The sequence below is a fragment of the Megascapheus bottae genome, chromosome 3 (assembly GCF_031878675.1).
Source record: "Megascapheus bottae isolate mThoBot1 chromosome 3, mThoBot2.hap1, whole genome shotgun sequence".
NCBI classification, from domain to species: domain Eukaryota; kingdom Metazoa; phylum Chordata; class Mammalia; order Rodentia; family Geomyidae; genus Megascapheus; species Megascapheus bottae.
In genome coordinates this window covers 2,877,341-2,899,901 of record NC_143511.1, presented here as the reverse complement: position 1 = coordinate 2,899,901, position 22,561 = coordinate 2,877,341, and the positions used below count along the sequence as shown (strand labels likewise).

At 38.6% G+C, this 22,561-nt stretch overlaps 1 protein-coding gene and 1 long non-coding RNA gene across 5 annotated transcripts in view; one reads left to right on the top strand and one right to left on the bottom strand.

Annotated features, from left to right (window-relative positions):
- The window catches only part of LOC150064792 (uncharacterized), a 37,850-nt gene extending 33,048 nt beyond the window's left edge, over nt 1–4,802 (top strand). Inside the window, exon 2 of the long non-coding RNA XR_016534832.1 lies at nt 4,599–4,802. This is a non-coding gene — a long non-coding RNA (uncharacterized LOC150064792). The remainder of the gene's footprint in view (nt 1–4,598) is intronic.
- Nucleotides 4,803–7,179: 2,377 nt separating this feature from the next.
- Frmd3 (FERM domain containing 3) overlaps nt 7,180–22,561 on the bottom strand; it is a 281,531-nt gene continuing 266,149 nt past the window's right edge. For 2 of the 4 annotated variants that reach the window (XM_090329478.1, XM_090329481.1), the window contains 3 exons: nt 12,142–12,600; nt 7,980–8,038; nt 7,180–7,412 (listed from right to left, as the gene is read on the bottom strand). In XM_090329478.1, the coding sequence (XP_090185604.1) occupies nt 7,197–7,412; nt 7,980–8,038; nt 12,142–12,600 (734 nt within the window). In that variant the 3' untranslated portion in view covers nt 7,180–7,196. Of the gene's footprint in view, nt 7,413–7,979; nt 8,039–8,480; nt 12,601–22,561 lie in introns of those variants that run through there. The other 2 variants (XM_090329480.1, XM_090329479.1) reach the window with 2 other exon arrangements.

The following is a 22,561-nucleotide window of genomic DNA, read 5'->3' as shown; positions in this document are numbered from 1 at the left end:
ATTTTAAGTGGTCTCCAAGGAAAAAGAGCATTTCTCACCTAATTTAAATTGTTTTATTTTATAATTTCTTTATTATTGTATTTCATTGTCAGAGTAATGTATAAAGGGGTTACAGTTGCATTTGTCAAGTACTGACAAATGTACTTCTTAAACATTGACATGCCTTCTCATGTTTTTCTCCTCCTTTCCCTACCCCTCCCCCTCCCAATCATCTTGTTTCCTCCCCTTCCTTTTCTTATTTCAAATAAACAAATAAATGTATAAACAACATGCCAGGTAACAAAGCCAGATACAGTAAACACATGAGATAAGGGGAAAAAAGGAGAAAAGAAATAGCTTCCCATAGTACATTAAAAAAAAAACAATCACAAAGATAAACCTCTTGTTTCCATATACTGGAGTTTGTTTTGCTTAGCCTCATCCTATATGGTCATATGTACATAGCTTTTGAGCTATTGTGATCCTCTGCTAGGAGAGACCTAGATGTGTATTAATTATTACAAATGAGCGAAATCATTGCTATTCCTTTGGGTCTGGCTTACTTCACTTAGTATGATTTTTTTTCCAAGTCTTCCCATTTTCTTACAAATAGAGTGATGTCTTTCTGATGGCAACATAGAATTCCATTGTATATAAATACCATATCTTCTTGATCCACTCATCAACTGTGGGACATCTGGGTTGGTTCCATATCTTTGCTATGGTAAATAGTGCTGCAATGAATATTGTTGTGATGGTGGATTTAGTATGCCCTAGTTTCTGGATGGTTGGGTAAATGCCAAGTAGTGGAACTGCTGGGTCATAGGGGAGCTCTATGTTTAGTCTTTTTAGGAACTGCCATACTGCTTTCCATAGTGGTTGAACGAGTTTGCACTCCCACCAACAGTGTAGTGGTGATCCCTCCTGGCCACATCCCTGCCAGCATTTGTTGTTATTAGTTTTCTTGATCCTGGCCATTCTAACTGGAGTGAGGTGGAATCTCAAAGTTGTTTTGATTTGCATTTCTTTTATGGCCAGAGATGTCGAGTGTTTCTTCATGTGTTTATAGGCCATTCTTATCTTTTCTTCAGAGAAGTCTCTCTGTAAGTCTTTAGACCACCCTTTAATGGGATGGTTGTTTCTTTTGAGGATTTACTTTTGAGACATTTGATTTTTCGAGCTATACATATGTTTTAGATGAGAGGCCCTTGTCTGTTGTATGGTTAGTGAATATCTTCTCCCGCTCTGTGGGCTTTCTATTTAACTTGCTAGCTATGTCCTTTACCATCTAGAAGCTCTGCAGTTTAATGCAGTTCCATTTGTCCAAACTTTCTTTAATTTGTTGTGTTTCTGGGCCTTTATTAAGAAAATTTTGACCTGTGCCAAGGAGCCCCTCTTCTTCCTTCTTGTAAAGTGTTCAGTGTCTCTGCTTTTACTTCATCTTTGATCCATTTGGAATTCATTCTTCGCCTAATTTAAATTTGATCTGGATATTACAGGCCAAATTTTTGGAAGCCTAAACCTCTGGCAGGATCTGTGGGCTGGTGCCAGAGATCTGATAATCCATGCCATTTACAGAAGCCAAAATTCAACAGTGGTGGTGGCGGGGGGAAGCTGACTCTGAATGTACTTGAGCCAAAACAAGGGACCCTGCCAAGAGGCCTCTGCCATGGCCAACAGCTGATCGGAGGCAGGATTCCAAATCTGTGTATGAAGAATTAGAGGCTTGCAGCCAACTTAGATTCCTGAACATCTGAGGAGAGAAATGTCATGCTGCCAGTGAACGAAGGTCTTCCCCAAATGAAAGCTCTGAATTGCCATTGCAAAGGCAGACTGGAAGGCAGAAAGCTTAGGATAATGACAGATAATAACAGATGGGCTATGTTTCATTGTGACAAACTATGCAGAGAACATTCTGTGAGGTCCTCTGCTCAATCTCTTTACTGGAGGCTGAAGAATTTAACATTGTTTCATTCAGAAGCAATACAAGTCTAAACTTAACATTGGTTATTCCTGGGAGGTAAGATCACAGGCAATTTCCATTTAACTCCTTTCAATTTTCTTTTTTTTAAGTGGCATGCCATGGATTTGAGGGGATACACAATAGGATAAGGCTATTCTTTTTTAAAGACAGAAGACAAAAATGCAGGAAAGAACAAAGGAAAGAAAGAAGGAGGAGTGAGAGAAGGAGCAAAAGAGAAAGGGAGGGAATGGAGAAGGGAAAGAGAGAAGAAAGGAAAGGAAGAGAAAATAGAAGGAGGAAAAGAAAGAGGGAAAGAAGAAAGGAAAGAGAAAAAGAAGAGGAGGCCGGGAGCATGGCCTACTGATAATATCCTTACCTAGCATGCACGAAGCCCTGGGTTCGATTCCACATACACAGAAGAAGCTGGAAATGGCGCTGTGGCTCAAGTGGCAGAGTGCTAGCTTTGAGCAAAATGTGTTCAAGGACAGTGCCTAGGCCCTGAATTAAAGCCCCAACACTGGCCAAAAAAAAAAAAAAAAAAGAAAAGAAAAGAAGAGGGCCGGGAGTTTGGCCTAGTGGTTAAAGTGCTTGCCTAGCATGCATGAAGACCCGGGTTCGATTCCTCAGTACCGCATACATAGAAAAAAGTCAGAAGTGGTGCTGAGGCTCAAGTGGTAGAGCTCTAGCCTTGAGAAAGTCCAAGGACAGTGCTCAGGCCCTGAGCTCAAGCCCAGGACTGGCAAAAAAAGAAAAAAAAAAAAGAAAAGAAGAAGAAAGAAGAAAAAAAAATAATGCTTCAGGAAGACTTACAACTGCCTGAAAAAACTAACCTAAGAAGAGGAAAAGAAGGGAGGTTAACAGGTCTGTTCAGAGCCTCCTGAAAGTGCCAATAGGAAAAAAATACTTGCAGATAGTTGGACTACATTTCTGAGGTCTTTCATGTCACTTTTCTAACTCATGGAGCCATATCACACAACCAATATCCAGAGGTCTGACTGCTAAACAATAACAACAAAAATTAATTAACCATGGGTCTCCATCTATAATATTAGCTTATCAGGAGGCTGAGACCTCAGAATCAAGGTTCAGAGTAGAAAAAAATCCATGAAATTTGTATCTCCAATTAGCCAGCAAAAAGTTGGAAGTGAGTGGGGTGTGACTAATGTTGTAGAACTCTAGCCTTGAGCAAAAAAAGCTACTTAAGAGCACAATGCCCTGAGTTCAAGTCCCAGAACCAGCAGAAAAATAAAAGAATATATACATATTAATAACATTGGTATATATCTGAAAATTGATCTGGGATATAAATATATCCAGAGATGTATTAAAATTCTTGCAGAATATATTCTTTGGAAATAATTTTTTAAGAATTAATTTTTGTAAATCTAAATTTTGTTTTAAATAATCATTTATATAATACCATTTTAATGTTCCTCTGACATTTCCCAAACCTTGTTTTGCAATAAGAAAAAATGATTTCATGATTACTATCTAACTAGTGTTTGTGAATTCTAACATTATCCCCCAATTACAAGGAAAATTAACCCATAGAAACTCCTTGATATTCGTTATTGCAAACATCTTTGCATGCATTTTTATTTCATAATAATGAGAAAATTTACTCCCAAATCAGTGGTGGTTCCTGTCCCAGCACTCAGACCTGGAGGTTTCATATGTTTGCACATGCTTCAGGGATGGAATCCAGAGACTACTGGGCAAGCTAGCATTCTTCCCTAAGTTCTATTGCAGTCGCGGGGCTAGCATGGGCTGCCACCATTGTCAATAATTTGGGCTCATGTTCTGATGTAAGTAGCATCTATGATTCCCCTACAGCCTCAGCTACACACCAGGCATTCTGAGAGCAGGGGCCCAGGTAATGTGTTCTTAAAACAAGCCTTGAATTGAGTGATTTTTGCCTTGGATTCTCTTGTGTTCATTTCCAATTAAGCCTCTGAAAAGAAGTGGGCAGAATTCTTCTAATAAGAATCCATAGTAATAGAAACAGCCCAGATGCCCCACAATAGGTGAGTGGATCCCCAAAATGGGGTACCCATACACAATAGAATTTTACACAATAAATTAGAAAGAATAAAATGTTGTTTTCAGGGAAATGAATGGAACTAGAACAAGTTATGTTAAGAGAAGTAAAGCTCAGAGAAAAATGGAGCATGTTCTCTTGATATGTGGACATTAGTCTAAAATGCACCCTAATATGATAAATTATACAAGATTTTAGATACACCCAGGGAGACCAGAAGAAGATACTCTTTGGAGAGAAATACAAAGTCACAATGCCTAAGTGCTTATTTATACTTATATAAAATAATACTGAAAAGAACTCCAAGTTATGGAAACAAGAGACCTTTCTTTTCTTTTTATCTTTTGTTTTTTAATTTACAGCCTTTATTTATTTATTTATTTATTTATTTATTGCCAGTCCTGGGCTTGAACTCAAGGTTTGAGCACTGTCCTTGGATTTTCTCAAGGCTGGAGCTCTACCACTTGAGCCTCAGCACCATTTCTGGCTTTTTCTATGTATGTGGTACCAAGGAATCGAATCTGGGACTTCATGCATGCTAGGCAAGCACTCTACTACTATGCCAAAGCCCTGGCCCACAACCTTTATATTTGATGATTTTGTCTTCCTTTTATATAGTGTATTCAAGTGTTTATCTTCAGAAGGGCTGGCGGGAAGATACAGAGACAGAGTGAAAAAAGATGAAAAACTTCAGCAGTGGAACTCATTGGGCACTGATGAAAATGAACTATCCGACTTGTGGATGGAGACAGGAGGGAGGAACTGGGAAAGAGCTAGCAAACAGAAGACACTGTACAAAAGGAAATATACTCATTACCTGACTCATGTAATTGTAATCCCTCTGTATATTACCTCTATAATAATAAAGTAAATTAATAAAAATATCCATAGTAGACCCTCTGACCCAGGTCCAGCACTATTAAGCACAGGAAGCTACCTAATGCTCTCTATGGAAAGATTCTCTCCAGGAGACTCCAATTTGAGCAATTGTTACACCTGCTTTTCAGCTCTATTTTCATTTCTTGGAATAAGTAGCCGAATGAATACTGGAAGAAAGGAATGCTGACAGCCACTGACCTGGAAATTACCCAGCTAAGGCTTTGTTGCTCAAGTTACAGTCCAAGATGAATCCAGCTTTGAGTCATACAAGGGCACAAGTTACCAAGCATCTCTAAAGTCCTCACATTGTGGTTTAAAGGTCACTGTGGGTGTTGACATCAATGACAGAGGTTTACACCTAGTCCAAGGTCTGGAAGCAATACAGTTTATTTCTCATTGAAATTCCATTAACCCTGTCAGGAAATGGCTGTATCTTAGCTTATGGGGGATGGAATATAGTCTTAATTCGGAGGTAGACTGAAGAAAAAAGGTTGTAATCAGATTGCTAGCCTCTAGGCCCCCAAATTTGTAAAACTCTTCCAGGACTGTCGGTGGCATACCTCCTAGCAGTGTTCCTTGTACTCACTGACAGTGCTTGCTTTACATTGTAGCTAATGTTCATTAAAGCGGCCTCTGGCATCCAACAGTTGTCTAGAAAACTGGCCCTTCTCATTACAAATGACCAAGCTGGCTTTCTTTGAAACTTAGACTTGGTTGTCTTCAGTGTGAATCAGTTGTTCACAGCTAAGTTTATTACAAAATGTGATTCTAAAGGTCAGATTCAGGAGTGCAGGAGTAAAAGCAGTGTAGGTCACTTTTATCTTTTCTACACCATTAAACAAGAAATTGAGCATTGCTAATGGCAAAAATAATTTAGTGTGTGGCAGTAGTTTCACTTAAAATTATTTTCTCTGTCATTTATAATCTCATGCCAAAAACATAATTCATTTTAGTAAATTTTAATCTGACTGATAACAAGTAGGAAATCTATGACTATAAACTAATAATCTGCCCATATTTCTCTGTATCATGTAATTGTAAATCCTCTGTACCTCTATAATAACAATAAAGCAAATTAATTAAAAAGTTCATAGTAGACCCTCTGAGCCAGGTCTAGCACTGTTAAGCACAGGAAGCTACCTAATCCTCTCTATGGAAAGATTCTTTTCAGGAGACTCCAGTTGACAGCAATTGTTACATCCGCTTTCAGCTCATTTCTTGGGAGAAGTAGCGAAATGAATACAGAAACACAGGAAAGCGTGGAGACTTTCCTTTTATAATCAGGATAACATGGCTTTGGTTCCCTTGCCAAATAGCTATTTGGTATAATTTCTACTAAGGGTACAAATAGGGCTGTATGGCCATCTTCTATTCTATTCTGCTATTTTATTTTAATTTTTTTTCCTTTTTGTTTTTATTGTAATTAGTAAAAGGGTTACATGATATTTGCCAGATAGAAGGTGCATTAATTCACATACATTGATACCCTTTCACATGTCTTGGTACCCATTTCCCTCCCCCCACACACACCCCTCCCGTCTTGGTTTTCCCCCCTTCCCTATCAAATTTCAAATATCCAAATACAAATAAATTCAATATATCAGATAACAAAGTGAGATACTATACCAATATGAGATAACCAAGGGATAGCAAAGGAGATGAGAGACAACATCGTACATTAAGGACAACAATTATTCATTATATGGCTTTTGTTTCAATATCCTGGAGGTCCTTTCAATTAGCTTCACATTATATGGCCTTATGTATCAAGATTTTGCTCTATTGCAGATCTCTGCTAGTAGAGCCCAAGGTTTCTACTGATTATGACGAATGAGGGAAACCATTGAGCCTAAGTTCCTTTGAGTCTGGCTTACTTCACTTAATATGACTTTTTCTAAGTCTTTCCATTTCCTAACAAATGGGGTGATGTCATTCTTTCTGACAGCAGCATAGAATTCCATTGTGTACAAATACCACAACTTGTTGATCCACTCATCAACTGAGGGACATCTTCTCCCACTCTGTATTTATTTTAATTTTTATTGTACAGGTAATGTACAGAGGGCCTACAGTTATATAAGTCAGGTATTAAGTACATTTCATTTTCTCCTAGTTTTTTCCCCCTCCGGGTCCCTCCTTCCTCCAAACTCTCTCTCATTAGTGAGTCCTGTGAGCACTCAGGTCAATGTCAGATGTCCTGTGATGCCCGAGGCCCGGATGTAAACCCACTCCCCACTCCTTCCTTGATTATAACATTGGAGTTCGAGATCCTAAATATGAACCACCATTTCTCAGTAGATAGATAACACAATGGCCAGAAGAGGGTTAAAATCAGTTTTATTGATGGATTGCAGTATAATATAGCTGGAATCGGAAGCTGTGAGCTTGCTTTCCTTCTCCCGAAAGTGATGGCAGCTGAGTCCTCTGGCAGTTCTTTGGCAGGCTTGCCAAACTTACCCACCCAGTCACAGACAGAGGCTGGAACATGGAGAGTGGAGTCTTAGCTGGGCCCACTACAGGAAGGTCCTGCTGGGTCTGTTTACGGCATGGAGACTGGAAGCCCAAGACAGAAAGAGAGAAGAAGAAGCAGGAGGACAAGTAAGCAGAGACCTTTAGCACATTATCTCCACCCAGTAGAGAATAAATGGCCCAAGAGGCTGGCTCCCCACCAGCCACAAGCACCCCAGAAATCACCCTGAGGCAGACTTAGCTCTACTTTTACCTATGGACTTTCTTTCCTGGTTGAGAATGTCAAGGAAAAAAAACCATTCCTCCATTTGACTCAACAGAAAAGAATGTAGCAATAAAAGAAAGGCTGTTCCCAAGTGGGAAGGCTGGCTCAGGAGCCCAGTAAACTACACAATAAATAAGCCACCAGAGAGAGTTTTGTGTGAGTCTTTTAGAATTAGCAGACACTGAAACCTCCCAAAAGGCACTGGCCAGAGCTAGCAGAACCAGAACTCTAGGTTCACAAATCACCTCACACCTGAGCCCTAACTACTTTTGCCCTATAAGCTGTAGCCTGGGTTCTGAAGACTAACAACTAAGAAGAGCTTTTCAATTCCTCTTAACCCCAACCACAGTTCTCCCATGAAAAGCACCCCACCCCTTCTGATTTACCTTCTGGGGTGAAGTTAGAGTCTTTGTGGTACATATCCCTAGGAGACCTATCAAGGCTACTGTTATGGAAGGAAAATGACATAAACCAGTGAGCTTCTTCTAAGACATGTGACAGAAATAGAAGTCTCATGGCAAATAATTACACAATACAGTCTGACAAAGTTATCTTGCACTAGAGGACTCCCTGTTCTGGCCAGTGATGATGACCTCTTAATTTTTAGAGCTCTGAAATCTTTCCTCTTCTATTTTTCCTATGCTTTTGAATTTCCCTAGTTAAAAGTAATATCATTAATTAAACCACAGTTTTCTTCTGTTTTTTTTTATAAGCATTTTAGAGTTAATGTCCCTGCTTTTGGTCTGGATTAATCTCCTTGGTTACCTATGATTGATTTTGGATTAGCACTATTAAACAGTGACCGGATGTCATAATTCTAAAGTGCACCCTCTTATAGTGTTCAACAAGTTACAACTTTAAATAAGATTGAATGATTGCAAAAATACTTTACCCCAGAGTATTTTATTAGGGATTCCTGCCACCATAGTAACATAAAAACAATCTGATGTTGACATAGAAATGCAAATTTCACTATACAATGATAGGGCTCCTTTCACAGACACTGCTCCATTCACAGTAAAGTGGTTTCAATATCTCTAGTACCTTAATGAAATCAACTCACTGTGAATTCTCCCCCAGAATTATGTATATAATTATTAGACAAACCACAAAATATGCCTCAAATGCATAACATTTTACAATGTGATCAAAACATATAGAAATATGTGATTCTTTATCTGCATTTTCATTATTCAACTTGGATTAGCACTAAAAGCAAGATTGTGTGTGTATATGTATTTGCCATATGTGTGTGTGGACAAATCCACAATGACTGTCCACACAGTCATTTTCATGGAAATCTTTGAGGCTTTCGAGTCTACCCATCATGATATCTGAAAAGATATGATAAGGAATGATAACATGTCACAGATTTCTCACTTGGGGCAAAATAAGCCCAACTATGTATGAAAGGCATACCAGTTGTGTCTACACAAATACACACACACACACTTATATATATATATACAGATTCATATATAAATGTACATATACCAATAATATGGACTATACATATACTCACACACTTGTTTTGAACTATAATATATTACTAGATTATATGCTGTCCATCTTTGGAAGCAGTCTTCTCATCTGGTTCAGGCAACTGGCAACTATCTTCAAACAAAACATAAATGGACATTTCTAACAGGCTTTCATTTTATGATCCCAGTTTTCCTTTAGATGGCTATTATTTAAATTATCAGACCCTATTCCTTCAACTCATCAGCCTGAAAACATTTCTATTCAACAATAGAACGTCTGTCTACCTAAGATTAGATAGATACTTACTGGAAGAAGAAAAAAAAAGGAGAAGAAGAGGAGCAGGAGGAGGAAGAGGAGGAGGAAAAGGAGGAGGAAGAGGAGGAGGAGGAAGAAGAGGAAAAAGGAAGAAGAGGAAGAGGAGGAGGAGGGGGGAGGAGGAAGAAGAGAAGAAGAAGAAGAAGAAGAAGAAGAAGAAGAAGAAGAAGAAGAAGAGGAAGAAGAAGAAAAGGAGGAGGAGGAGGAGGAGGAGGAGGAGGAGGAGGAGGAGGAGGAGGAGGAGGAGGAGGAGGAAAAGAAATGGCTCATCCCTGTAATCCTAACTACTCAAGAGGCTGAGATCTGAGAATTGCAGCTTGATGCCAACCCAAGCAGAAAATTCCATGTAAGGCTCTTACTTCTAATTAACTACACCAAAAAGTGGAAGTGGAGCTGTGGCCCAAGCAGTAAAGAGCTAGCCTTGAGTGAAAAAACTGAGGGACAGCACCCAGACCTGAGTTCAAGCCCTAAGACTGGCACACACGTAAAAGTATTCTTTTCCTTAAAATAAATCTGCATGGTTGGATTACCAGTGACATTTTTCCTATTGTCTTTTAAAAAACATTTTACAATGGAAAATGTATTACTTTGATGACCTTAAAATGTTATTGAATATTATTTTAATGTAAGGTTGAGATTATTATTTCTAGATTAGAACTTCAAAGTAAATGACATGAAACACCATTAGAAGGGAATTACATTGGAACACTTCTTCCATCAGAAAGGATGACTTTGAAGTCAAATTGAGAAGATAAAGGAACAACTAAAATTTCAATGTCAAAGCTTGCCATTTGCAAATTTCCAAAATAAATCATTGCAGGTTTCAATCATAGAATATGTATTTCTATGATAGCATAAATCATTGAAAGTTCATAAGAAGAAATCCTTATAAACTTACTAGCAAGTATGTATTATATTGTGTTCAATGGAAGGCTGAATGAACTAACTTTCAAACTTACTTTTAGAAGTAAATTATCTGTGTCATAGGACTGGAATGACCACTTTGGGAATTCTGTTCATGGTAGAGTTAGGGAGAAATTAGGGACGGGCCACATCTCTTTGTAACTGAAAGCAATGGGATGCTTTCAATCTAGAAAGAAACCCCACGCTCCATGTTATAAACTCCATACCCTTTTTACTTCCTCAGTTATTTGAGTTGAGTACTCTGTATGGCAAAGCATCTATCTATCTTAGATTTCATGGTATGGAGGAAAGTACTAGAAGAGTTATGTAATTCATCCGAGTTCAATTGAAATATCGATGAACCCTTTCCATTTCTCAATGAAAGCCTCAGTTATAAATGAGTTAAGATCTTAAAGAAACCAGTGTGCGGCCAAACACGAGGGAGTGACTGCCATTGGTACTCACCATAAAGCTATTCTCAATTTCTTTCCGTCTCTCTGTCTCTGTCTCTGTCTCTCTCTCTCTCGCTCTCTCACTCTCATACACACATACACACAAATCATACACATTTTTAAAGTTCCTCGTACAGAATCATAATGAATGGTATAAGGGAACAGAAAAATTACCTGAAAGTTTCTCCACTTTTATTTAGACCACTTAAAAGTCCTGTTCTTTACATCACTGGATGCCTTGTCTTCATCACTTTCATGTGCCACCATGTGCCTATGAGCCTCAGACTCACCAGAACTCTGCTTTGCAACAACTTTCCATTTTCTAGTTCCTGTCTGCCTTCCTTCTTGGTTTAATATACAAGAAACAATTAACTGATATCATTTTTCCTCATGAGTTTTACTTGGCTTTTAAAGCATTCTGTTTCCCCAGCCCAAACAGTTGGACAAAATGCAAACTTAAACTATCAAGTCAATTTGTCCAAAACATTGAAAAATAGACTTCCTCTTATCAACTTAATGTTCTCAATTTCTACTATCTGTTTTGGAAATTTATTACAGTGTCTCTCTACTTGTTTTCTATCTCCTATGTAGTTAATAACAAATTATAGAGTTGTTCAGCTAAAAATATCTTTAAAAACAAACTGCTGCCAAAACATTAAAAAAATCCCAATATACCTTTGTGTATCTTACAATCTGTATATTTGAATAACTCCAGGAGGCTTCTTTTTTTGCTAAAAATTTACCAAAATAGTTTGAACACATAAAAATATTTTTAAAAAACAAAACCAAAAAAAACCCAGCATAAATTTAGTGGTATAGGCATTGGTTGGAGGACATTATTTTCACTAAGGATTATATTCAAAAACTTACCCTTCAAATTTTACTAAAATTCTGATTCTGAACTTTATAGCATGTAATAATGGTATTAATTATAAAAAGTGGGAAAGTCAGCCATTATGTTATTCATTATCAGTTCATTATATTATTCATTATGATATAATAGAGGATGTCTATACTACATTAAAAATAAACAGGAATTTGATTACTTAAAGCCATCTTCCGACCTACAACTAAAATAATTACATTTGATTTAAACTTATTGAAGTGTGTTGAATTATGGAAAGCTAACAGAAGAGTTAGAGTAATTAGGAGAAAAGAACGCCTGTTGATGACCTGGTAACCATTCAGAACCAGACATCTACGGAAAAATCCAAATCACTAGTATTGAATATAGCCCTTAGTCTTGTAAGACATCAACTTCATGAACAACCTATCAGGTAAAGGATGAAGTTAACCTTCCCAGCCACCCACTCCTTCAGGGGACAGTAATACTCATGGTGAAACTGCTCAAACTCTGGTGTCTGGCGGATTTCGCATAAGAAGGAGAGATCAATACCTGACTCCAAAAGGAGGAGGAGCAGGGGAAATACAAAGAGCAGCAGTCCCAGGCCCACCACAAGAAGCCTGGAAAAACTCTTGACTAGTGGGTTCACCCGAAAATGGCCCGTCAGAATGTCATAACTCCAAGACAGAGCCCGGCGAGCCTCCTTCAGCTCCTCTTCCTCAGCAATCAGAAAGGCATTTTCATCTGCTTCTAGTTCCTCAAATGAATCTGTGTCTTCTCTTTCCAACTCCAGCCTAGATGGACAGTCAAAAAGCATGTCAATCTCATCGTCGTCCACAGGGGTGGGGAGAAGGCTGGCACTTGGGTTGTATGCTAGTTCTGAAATGGTTAAAGGCTCTTCTTTCATTTTATCTTCCTCTTCACTTGGGGACTCTTCATACACCCGAGCTTCCTTCACTGGTGAGCTGGCGTTCAGGGGAGCAGAAACATCCTCTTTCAGCAAGGGCACACCTGTAGAGAGACATTCTTTGCTTAATTATGTCTCAGCTTTTCTTCTTCACACACACACACACACACACACACACACACACACACACACACACACACACGGCGCACATGCATGTGCATGCATGAGCTCCCACACAGGTGTAGATAGAAATAAAACAATCAACTGAATTCAATAATCCATAAGTTGATCTGTGGGATCCTGACTTTAAATGAAGTCCTGTTGATAACTGATCCTGTACCATTAGTTCTAAGTTCAAAATAATCAACAATGGCTGGCAATATGAATTAGATTTAGGTGTGTGAGTCTGGTCTGAAAATGTCTAACTTTGGTTACAGTTGTAAAAATATTTATAAAATCTATTTGTAAAAATATGATTATACATTATAATATAATTAATTTATATGTGCATATTTTAATATGTTAAACATCATAATTATATAATTATACAGGATGCCTTTGTGAACCCAGCACTGTCACCCAATGTAGTACTGTATGAGTAGAGTACACTATACTAAGATTGCAGGCTCTTCCATCCAGGGCTAATGTTATTCTTTCTACATATAATTTTGTGGTTCCCAGTATTAAATACAGGTTGAAGATCTTCTCTTTAAGCACCCAAAATGTGAAATACTCTGACATTCAGATTTTCATATACTAGAGATAATCAACCAGAAAACTCTAAGCAAATATTCTAAAATTTGAAAAATTCTGAAATCTGAAATAGTTCTGATCAGAAATTATTTTTTGTAAGAGCAACTGGACCTGCATTCATCTTTCCTAATACTTTAACTAGCACGTATTTTTGTTGAAACATTGTCTTTTTCAGTTTTATTTTTAAGGAACCCCAACACCCACCCTATCCCCCAATACTGGAGTTTGGACTCAAGGTCTTAGGCTTGCTGGATAGGAACTCTACCACTTAAACCACAGCTGCTAATACTGTTCTCTCCCCCTTTTTTCTTTTTTTTTTCTTTTTTTCTTTTTTTTTTTTTTTGCCAGTCCTGGGCTTGAGCTCAGGGCCTGAGCACTGTCCTTGGACTTTCTCAAGGCTAGAGCTCTACCACTTGAGCCTCAGCACCACTTCCGGCTTTTTTCTATGTATGTGGTACCGAGGAATCGAACCCGGGTCTTCATGCATGCTAGGCAAGCACTTTAACCACTAGGCCAAACTCCCGGTCCCTCCCCTTTTTCTTGTTGCTTTATTTTTCTTTCAGATAGTCTCACATTCCCTTCCCCCATTAGGGAAGACTTCTGACTATGATTCTTCTATCTATATCACTTTCAGGTTAAAATCACAGGCACTGATTGGCTGTTAGAACTGTTTGTTGAGATAGGTCTTACTAACATTTTTCCATGCTGATCTCAAACTCTAATCCTCACAATCTCTACCTCTTGAGATGCAAGAATTTAATGCAACAAATCAGTTGGCTATTTGGTAAACTCTTGGATTGACTTGCAGTCCTAAAACAATGTGATAAAGGTATCTTTACTTGTAAAGTTTTCAGTATTATATATATATATATAAAACACTGAAATACATATACATGTGTGTGTGTGTGTGTGTGTGTGTGTGTGTGTGTGTGTGTAGGAGGCAGTTTGCTTGGTTGAAAAGATATGGTTTTCTAAAAGGCTTGGTGGAGCCAGGTATTTTGGGATAGCTTTTCTTTTTTTTTTTTTTATGATTTTGTTGTACTTATTTTATTTTCTAGGATCATTTCCAGATGGAAACTTCATGCTTTTTTTTATTGTAATTAGTAAAAGGGTTACATGATATTTGCCAGATAGAAGGTGCATTAATTCACATACATTGATACCCTTTCACATGTCTTGGTACCCATTCCCCCCCCCCCACACACACCCCACCCGTCTTGGTTTTGGGATAGCTTTTCATACAGATGATAATGCAGGTAATTTCAGTCTTGAATTCTTAGTGAGAAAGAAAACTAGTATCAAAGTAGGATCCTGTGGGGTGGAGAAGCATCCTCTGAGATGGAGAATGGGATGGGATAGCATTTTCTGGGCTAGAGGAGCACTTCCGGGGTGGAATAGCGCCCTCTAGGGGTGGAATAGCACCTCAGTGGGCTGGAGCAGCACCCAATGGGCTGAGCCAGCACTCCAGGATGGACTAGCACCTTCTGGGATGAACCTGTATCCTTTGAGACAGTATAGCATCCTCAGCAATGGTGCAGCGCCTTTCTGGGATGGAATAGCATCCTCTGGGATGAAACAACACCCTTTGATTTGGAGCCAGATGCACCAGGTCACAGTCCACAATTTCCTTCTTTACTAGCTGTGTAGGAGTGAATTCACACCTTTTTTATCCTTTCAAAAATAAAATCACCAGATATGTTCCAAAAGTTCTGGCATAAGAGCTTTGACTCTGAAGAGTCAAAACAGAAAATACTAATTTTAAAAGGCATATGCAAAGGGTCAATAAGCATATGAAATGTGTACAACATCATAAGTAACTAAGAAATGCAAATCAGAACCACAGTAAGATTCCACATCCCACTTATTAGAATGGCAGTAATTAAACACAGTAACAAATGTGGGTGAGGATGCAGGGAGATTATAACTCTGTATACTGCTAGTAGGAATATAAATAAAATGGTTCAATCACTGTGGAAAACAGTGAGGTGGCATCTCAAAAGATCAAATATAGGCTGAGTGCCAGTGGCTCATACCTGTAATCTTAGCTATTAAGAAGGCTAAGACCTGAGGATCACAGTTCAAAAGACAGAGCCTCTTATCTCCCATTAACCACTCAAAACTGGAAGTGGCAAAAGAGCTCAGGGACAGTGCCCAGGCCCTGAGTTCAAGCCCCGTGACTGACAAAAAATCAAATATAGAATTATCATATGATTAACAACCCTAACCATGATTATATGCTCCAATAATATTGAAACACATTGCATCTATGCACAAAGATGGCCAAAGGAGACTCATTGACTCATTTTGCCTTTAGGGAGGAGGACTGAAGAAAGAGGGACTAAAGGGAGTTAATTTGACTAAAATACAGTATATTTAACTCATATGAAATGCTGTGGAGAAACATCTTTGTACAATTAACAGACACTTAAAAAAAAAGAATAACAGGGCCAGGAGTTTGGCATAGTGTGGAGTTCTTGCCTAGCATGCACAAAGACTTGGGTTCAATTCCTCAGTACAACATAAATAGAAAAAGACAGAAGTGGTGCTGTGACTCAAGTGGTAGAGTTCTAGCCTTGAGGAAGCCCAAGGACAGTGCTCAGGCCCTGAGTTCAAGCTCTAGGGCTGGCAAGAAAAAATGACAGGCAAGTAAATCAGGCTTTGTTGGTTGAAGAATGGGTACCAATAAGTAGGAGAAGAAGGGAGAGAAGAGAGATAGATGAGACTGAGTATAGCAAAAGCACTTGGTAGGCATGTATGTATATAAGAGTAAAACTTGTTAAAATTGTTTAGGAAGTGGGGAGTAGAGAACAGGAATGTTTGGCCTGGATATATTGTATGTGTGTGAAAATGTCGCTTTGAAATGCGTTTGCACAAATAATGACTTCTAATAAAATGCTTAAGAAATGAAACTAATAATCAAATAAATACTTGTAAGACAATGTTCATAGTAGTAATTCCCAATTTTATTTCTTTTTGTTTTTAAGGTTTGAACTCGAGGACCTCACACTGGCTCTTGGCTTTTTCACCCAAAGCTGGTACTTTATCACTTGAACCGCACCTCTATTTTCAGCTTTTTGGCAGTTACTTGTAGATAAGAATCTCAAAGATTTATCTGCCAGGCTGGCTCTGAACTGTCATCAGCAGATTATGAATGGGATTGTAAGTGTGCGCCACAGATGCCTGACCTTCTCCAGATTTTCAAAAGGTGAAAGCAACCTGAAAGGCCATCAGTGGCTGAATGAGTAAATAAATGAGTAATGTTCTGTTATCTATTCACACAATAAAATACTATTATTTCAGGCATAAAAGCAATAAAACACTAATCCACACTATGAAGGATGATCCACCAAACCATGTTCAGATGCAAGGATTATATTATTACATAGTTCTAGTTATATGAAACATCCAGTAAAGGCAACCTTCTCCCCCTCCCCTTCCTCTCACAAAGAAAACACTCTGGTTCTGACTTTCAAGCCAAGTCAGGATACCTAGATTCCATTCTCCAACTGAGCCATAACAATCTGAGGTTATTCTGACCCTGGACTTCTTAAGTGCAAAATAAACCGAACCTGTTCAAATTCTAGTATTGTGTGGTGTGGCTTTGTCTTTGTCAGTATACTGCTTCACGTACACTTGTGTAAGAGGTGGGAGTGGGGAGGAGGGCACTAAGATTTTCAATGCATTCCTGTACAGCCACATAATTTAAAGCATATAAATTTGTGCTATTCATGAGAATAGATAAGAAACCTGGGACTGACTCTCCCTCTCTCCTCCTCTCTCCCTCCCTCCCCCCTCTCTCTCTTCCTCTCCTTCCTTTCCTTTTTCTTTTCCAGTCCAGTCTTGGTACCTGATACTTTCATTTATTGGCTAGTGTTCTACCAATTGAGCCACACCTCCAACTCCAGCACTCTGAGCCTTAGATTTAGTAACTTGCATGTCACAAAGCTAGAAAGCAGCAGAGCAAGAGTCTGTCACACTCCACAGCCATGAGTTGTTTTTCCCCCCCAAAACATTATGTTGCTTAAAAACAGAATCTGAGCTCAGAAAACCTCTTTTCAGTCATTAACCTTATTTTATTTTATACACATGGAATGTATATTTTTATTTTATGATAAGGGTGATGTACAGAGGGGTTACAGTTACATACATCAGGTAATGAGTACATTTCTTTTTGAACAGTGTTACCCCCTCTGTCATTTCTCCCACTTTTTCTCCTCCTGACTCCCCTTCCCCCCAAATTGTAAAGTTCATTTCCAACACGGTGTCTAGTGGATGTCACTGCTGAATTGCTTCACTCTTTGTTCCACCATTTCTATACTTTGCTTTCCCCTCTCCAAATTAGATAAAATTATATACAAAACAAAGGGTACAGAAATTAAGAAAAAACAAAAACAGGGACAAAAGTGAATAAACCAAAGGAAAAAAAGACAAAAATAAAAGAAATAACTGACAACATATAAAAAAAACTCATTTCCCCTTGGGCTCTCCTAGCAGAGATTTACAATAGAACAAAATCTAGAGACATAAGGCCAAATAGTATGACACTAAATGTAAGGACCTCCAGGAGAAGGAAACAAAAGCCATACAATGAATGACTGTTGTCCTTAACGTACTATGTTATCTCTCATCTCTTTTGCCATCCCTTGGTTATTTCATATTGTTACAATTTTTCACCTTGTTATCTGATTATATTTTATATGTACTTAATTGGTTATTTGAAATTGGATAGGGAAGGGGAAATCAAGATAAGCGGGGGGGGGGAGGGAAATGGGGATCCATAAGAAAGGGTATCAATGTTTGTGAAGTTATGCACCTTCTATCTGGTGAACATAATGTAACCCTTCTATTAATCACAATAAAAATATTTTAAAAAACCTCATTTCAATTTCTTGGGAGTCATTTTAATAAACATCATTTATTTTATTTTATTGTGCGGCTGATGTATAGAGGGGTGATAGTTACATTCGACATTACTTTTTTTTCTACGTTACTTCTTAAACATTGATACATAGCTATTGAGTCACTGTGATCCTCTCCTAAGAATATCCTTTGCTTTCATTGTTTAGAGTGCTGTTTAATTAAGCATGTCCAAGTATAATTATTTGTCTTTTACTATCCATTAGATTAAACTGTATATTTTCAGACCTATTCTAGTTACTGCAAATGAGGGAAAATATGGAGCCTATGTTTCTTTGGGTCTGGCTTACTATGTTTAATATAATTTTTTCCAAGTCTTTCCATTTCCTTATGAATTCCATTTTTTCTGATGGAAGCATATAACTCCATTGTGTATATATAATATTATCTTGATCCATTCATCCACTGAGGAGCATCTGGGTTGATAGTTTACCTATGAAAAACAATGTTGCAATGAACATGGCTGTGCTGGTGGCTTTAGTGCAGGCTGGTTTGTGGTCAGCACAGGAGTGGGATTGCTGGGTCATAGGGAAGCTCTAAAGCTCTATGTTTAGTCTTTTGAGGAACCTCCATTCTGTTTTCCAGAGTTATTGAACAAGTTTATCCTGCTACCACCACTGTATTAATGTTTCCATTTGGCCACATCCCTGCCAGCATGTTTCCTTGATAATGGCCATTCTAACTGGGGTGTCACATCACTTCTTCTTTTTTTTTGCCAGTCCTGGGCTTGAGCTCAGGGCCTGAGCACTGCCCTTGGACTTTCTCAAGGCTAGAGCTCTACCACTTGAGCCTTAGCACCACTTCTGGCTTTTTTCTATGTATGTGGTACCAAGGAATTGAACCTGGATCTTCGTGCATGCTAGGCAAGCACTCTACCACTAGGCCAAACTCCTGGCCCCTTCACATCGCTTCTTAATTAAGGAGGAATAACTATCTCAGCTACTGGCCCAATTTCATTTGCCGAAACCATGGTTCTTTTGCTACAAGTGGCCACTAGTCTTCCTCTACACAGGAGAGTGTTACTGCTGTAACTAGGCTCTTGTTAGAGGCATGAAAATGACCTTTCATCCTCTGAAAGTTGGCTTGATTGACAATATTTTAATTATACATCAAACTCCTACCAGTGTATCATAGCTAACACAGGAGCTAAAAAAAACCCATATGGCTGCTGTGTGAATTAATAACTTTGATCAGAAATAGAATAACTTTAAAATTTACAATACTCTATAGGAGTCATCATAGGAGTCTATAGAAAATGTTTTCAGCCAGGAGTATAGCCTAGCAGAAGACTGCTCACTTAGCATGCACGAAGCCCTAGATTTGATTCTTGGGTAACACATAGACAGGAAAATCCAGAAGTGATGCTGAGGCTCAAGTGGCAAAGCACTAGTCTTGAGCAAAAAGTGTCTAAGGACAGTTCCCAGGTCTTGAGTTCAAGCCCCAGGACTGGCCAAAAAAATATTTTCTATCCATACTAAGGAGCATGCAGACTTCTGAATCTTGATGACAGTAGCTCCTCACTCACTCACTGGACTCCATCTTCCATTTTTGGGAACAAGAAATTCATGTTGCAAAAGAAACTACGCTATGAGTTTGAAGAAAAACCTCTCAGAATGACATTTATTTTCTTGTTACTTTCAGGCATGAACACTCCAAGATATCTAATAGTAGAAATGTTCCTGATCCCTCAACATCTTTGGAAGGCTGCCTGCCTGCTCATTCTATTTAAAACCTATGAAAACTCATCCCAGTGACTCAGGAAAGTATACACAAATGGAAACTTGACAAAGATACACACATACACCCACAGATAGAGATAGATGTTGATAGGTGACAGAGTGATAGAGACAGACAAGCAGATAAACAGATGGACAAGAATCTCAATGCCGTCCCTATCTCTCCAACTCCATCTGAAACCTTAGAACACTGACTCCCATGTAATAGTTGTCTCCCAATACCCAGAACAGGCAGTGTGGCTTTACAATCTTCTTGTTCCCTCTCTTAGTCTTGGGAGGCTTCATCCCGTAGTTTTGCATCTGCTTCTGCTGACTCTCTTGATAGCTGTAGTTCCATCATCTCGGGTGACTTATTACAGTTGCTTCATACAGTTCTTATCCTTTTGCATTTCTAAAGTCAATTGTCCACTTCTGTGGTTCCCACCAAGGTCTTACATTGCTAAAGCCTCTGTGTGTGTGTGTGTGTGTGTGTGTGTGTGTGTGTGTGTGTGTGTGTGTGTGTGTGTGTGTGTTTCCTGTCTCCCTGCTCAGCACTCAACCTCTGAGATTCCACAATCACTTGATTCTTACTTACTAAGACACCTCTGTCATTACATTAGCTTCAGTTTATGGTGGTCTCATTTCTCCACTCTACCTCTATACTTGTGCCCTCTTCTGTGATCTCTTTATCACATGTATTGCTCTAATATGCTACAGCAGAGTTGCATGAAGACTTTATGTGAGTCTATGGGTCATTAGTATCCTTCAAAATAGTGCCAGTCATTCCTCTACAAAAGTACTTTGTAATCAGAGTTTGGGGTACTGCACACCTTATAACCCTTCTAGACATTGCCATCCACTAAAAGTAGGAGCTCTTGAAACTATCTTGATTTAGATCCTGGCTTTGTACTGTTTGCTCTGTCTCTGTATCCTCATCTACAAAACTATAGAAATTCCAGGACACACAAGTATGGAAGAATGTATAAGTTAATGCATATAAAGTTCCTCAAATACTCAGTAATATTGCTGTGAACCTATCAAATTGTTTGAGGGATCCTAATTAAAAAAATAAGTTTCTTTTGACATTTCTCAAAATTTGTTTGCCCATGGACCTTAGAAGTCAGCTTATTTTGGGAAACAATAGTATTGTACTTCTGATACATATCAAGACTAAATAAACAGTGCAATGAGCTATAAGAACACCATAAACCAGACACAGAAACATTTATCTCAATAAGTCCCAAACCAACACATCATCTCCCACTCAACTCTCTGCCTCTTCCGTCACTCACTTTCTCCAGTCTCCAGTCTCCAGTTTCCTAAGGTAGCAATTCAAATATTGTATACAATTTACTGCAGGGAACTGGTGGCTAATGCCTAGAAAACCAGTTTATGAGACTCTTATTGCCAATTAATCACCAAAAAGCCAGAAGTGGAGCTGAGGCTCAAGTGGCAGAATGTTAGCCTTGAGCACAAAAGCTCAGTTCATCTTGAGTTCAAGACACAGAACTGACACAGAACTGGCACAAAACCAAACCAAACCAAGACAAAACTGCCTTCCAGCTCACATCTGTCTCTGACTCCTCCAAATGCTGCCATCTTACTCACTTTCACAGCTGTCCCTTCCTCTCCATCCTTACCACTTACTAGCTGGTTGACAGTAAACAGCATCCCAGCTGCTTTCCTTGATTTCAGTCTGGCTTCCTGGGAATTGCTTCCAGAACAATCATGTTAATTTGCTATTTCAATCATTTTCTTTTAGGCTAAATATTAAACTAAACTTCTAGTTTAACACAAAAGGCTTTCATCTACACCATACCATCTATGTCGAGTTGAGGTCCCCATATGAACTATGCTGTGTCACGTCTCTGTGCCTCTTCCTGGAAAGTCCTCTACGCCCAGAAGGTAGGTTTATGCTCGTTTTAAGGTGTTAAGCCGTATCACCTCTTTGGACAGCTCTTTCCTACCTCACTCCCAATGTGATACAGATGCTTATCTGGGAGGTTCAATGCTTTACATGTCATCATCTGTATTCTCTCAAATGATTAGTCTAAGGAAGTCAGAGCAATACCACTCATTTGGTAACATTTGGTTTAGAAACAGGCATAGAAGCCAATCTTGAAATGAAAATTGGAGAGTGGAGCATGAGGAAGGGATATCTGGAAAAGGACTTCTGTTTCTAAGAACATTTGGAAGGTAGGGCATTCTTTCCTTCTTGGTCTTGTTAACATAACACTGCAGCAACTCTGGCAGCTATGGTGTGGTTCAGATGACTGGTTACTGCCTGGCCACGTACAGAGAGGAAATGAAAGCAACCGTCAGCCTTGAGTTCTTTCTGCCTCTGGATTTCTGGTTTTCTTGGGGAACAGACCACCTTTTTATTTAAACCAATGTCCATTAAGTTCCCTGTATCTTGCTGTGAATGGTAATAGCACTTTCCATCATGCAACTATCTTCCTACCGTGTAAATCTGTTTCACATTGTAATCAATCATGGCACTGTGCAGATTTTATTTTTTTATTATCATTAAATTTTTATCTCTAAAAGGCAAGGACTAGAAATATCTACTATAGGAAGGCAGAATCTACTAAGTAAGATAGCCAACATATATAATAACAAAATATTAGAAGTCCTACCAAAAGTCATTCAAATAAACCAAAGGAATGAATGAGTTCAGTAA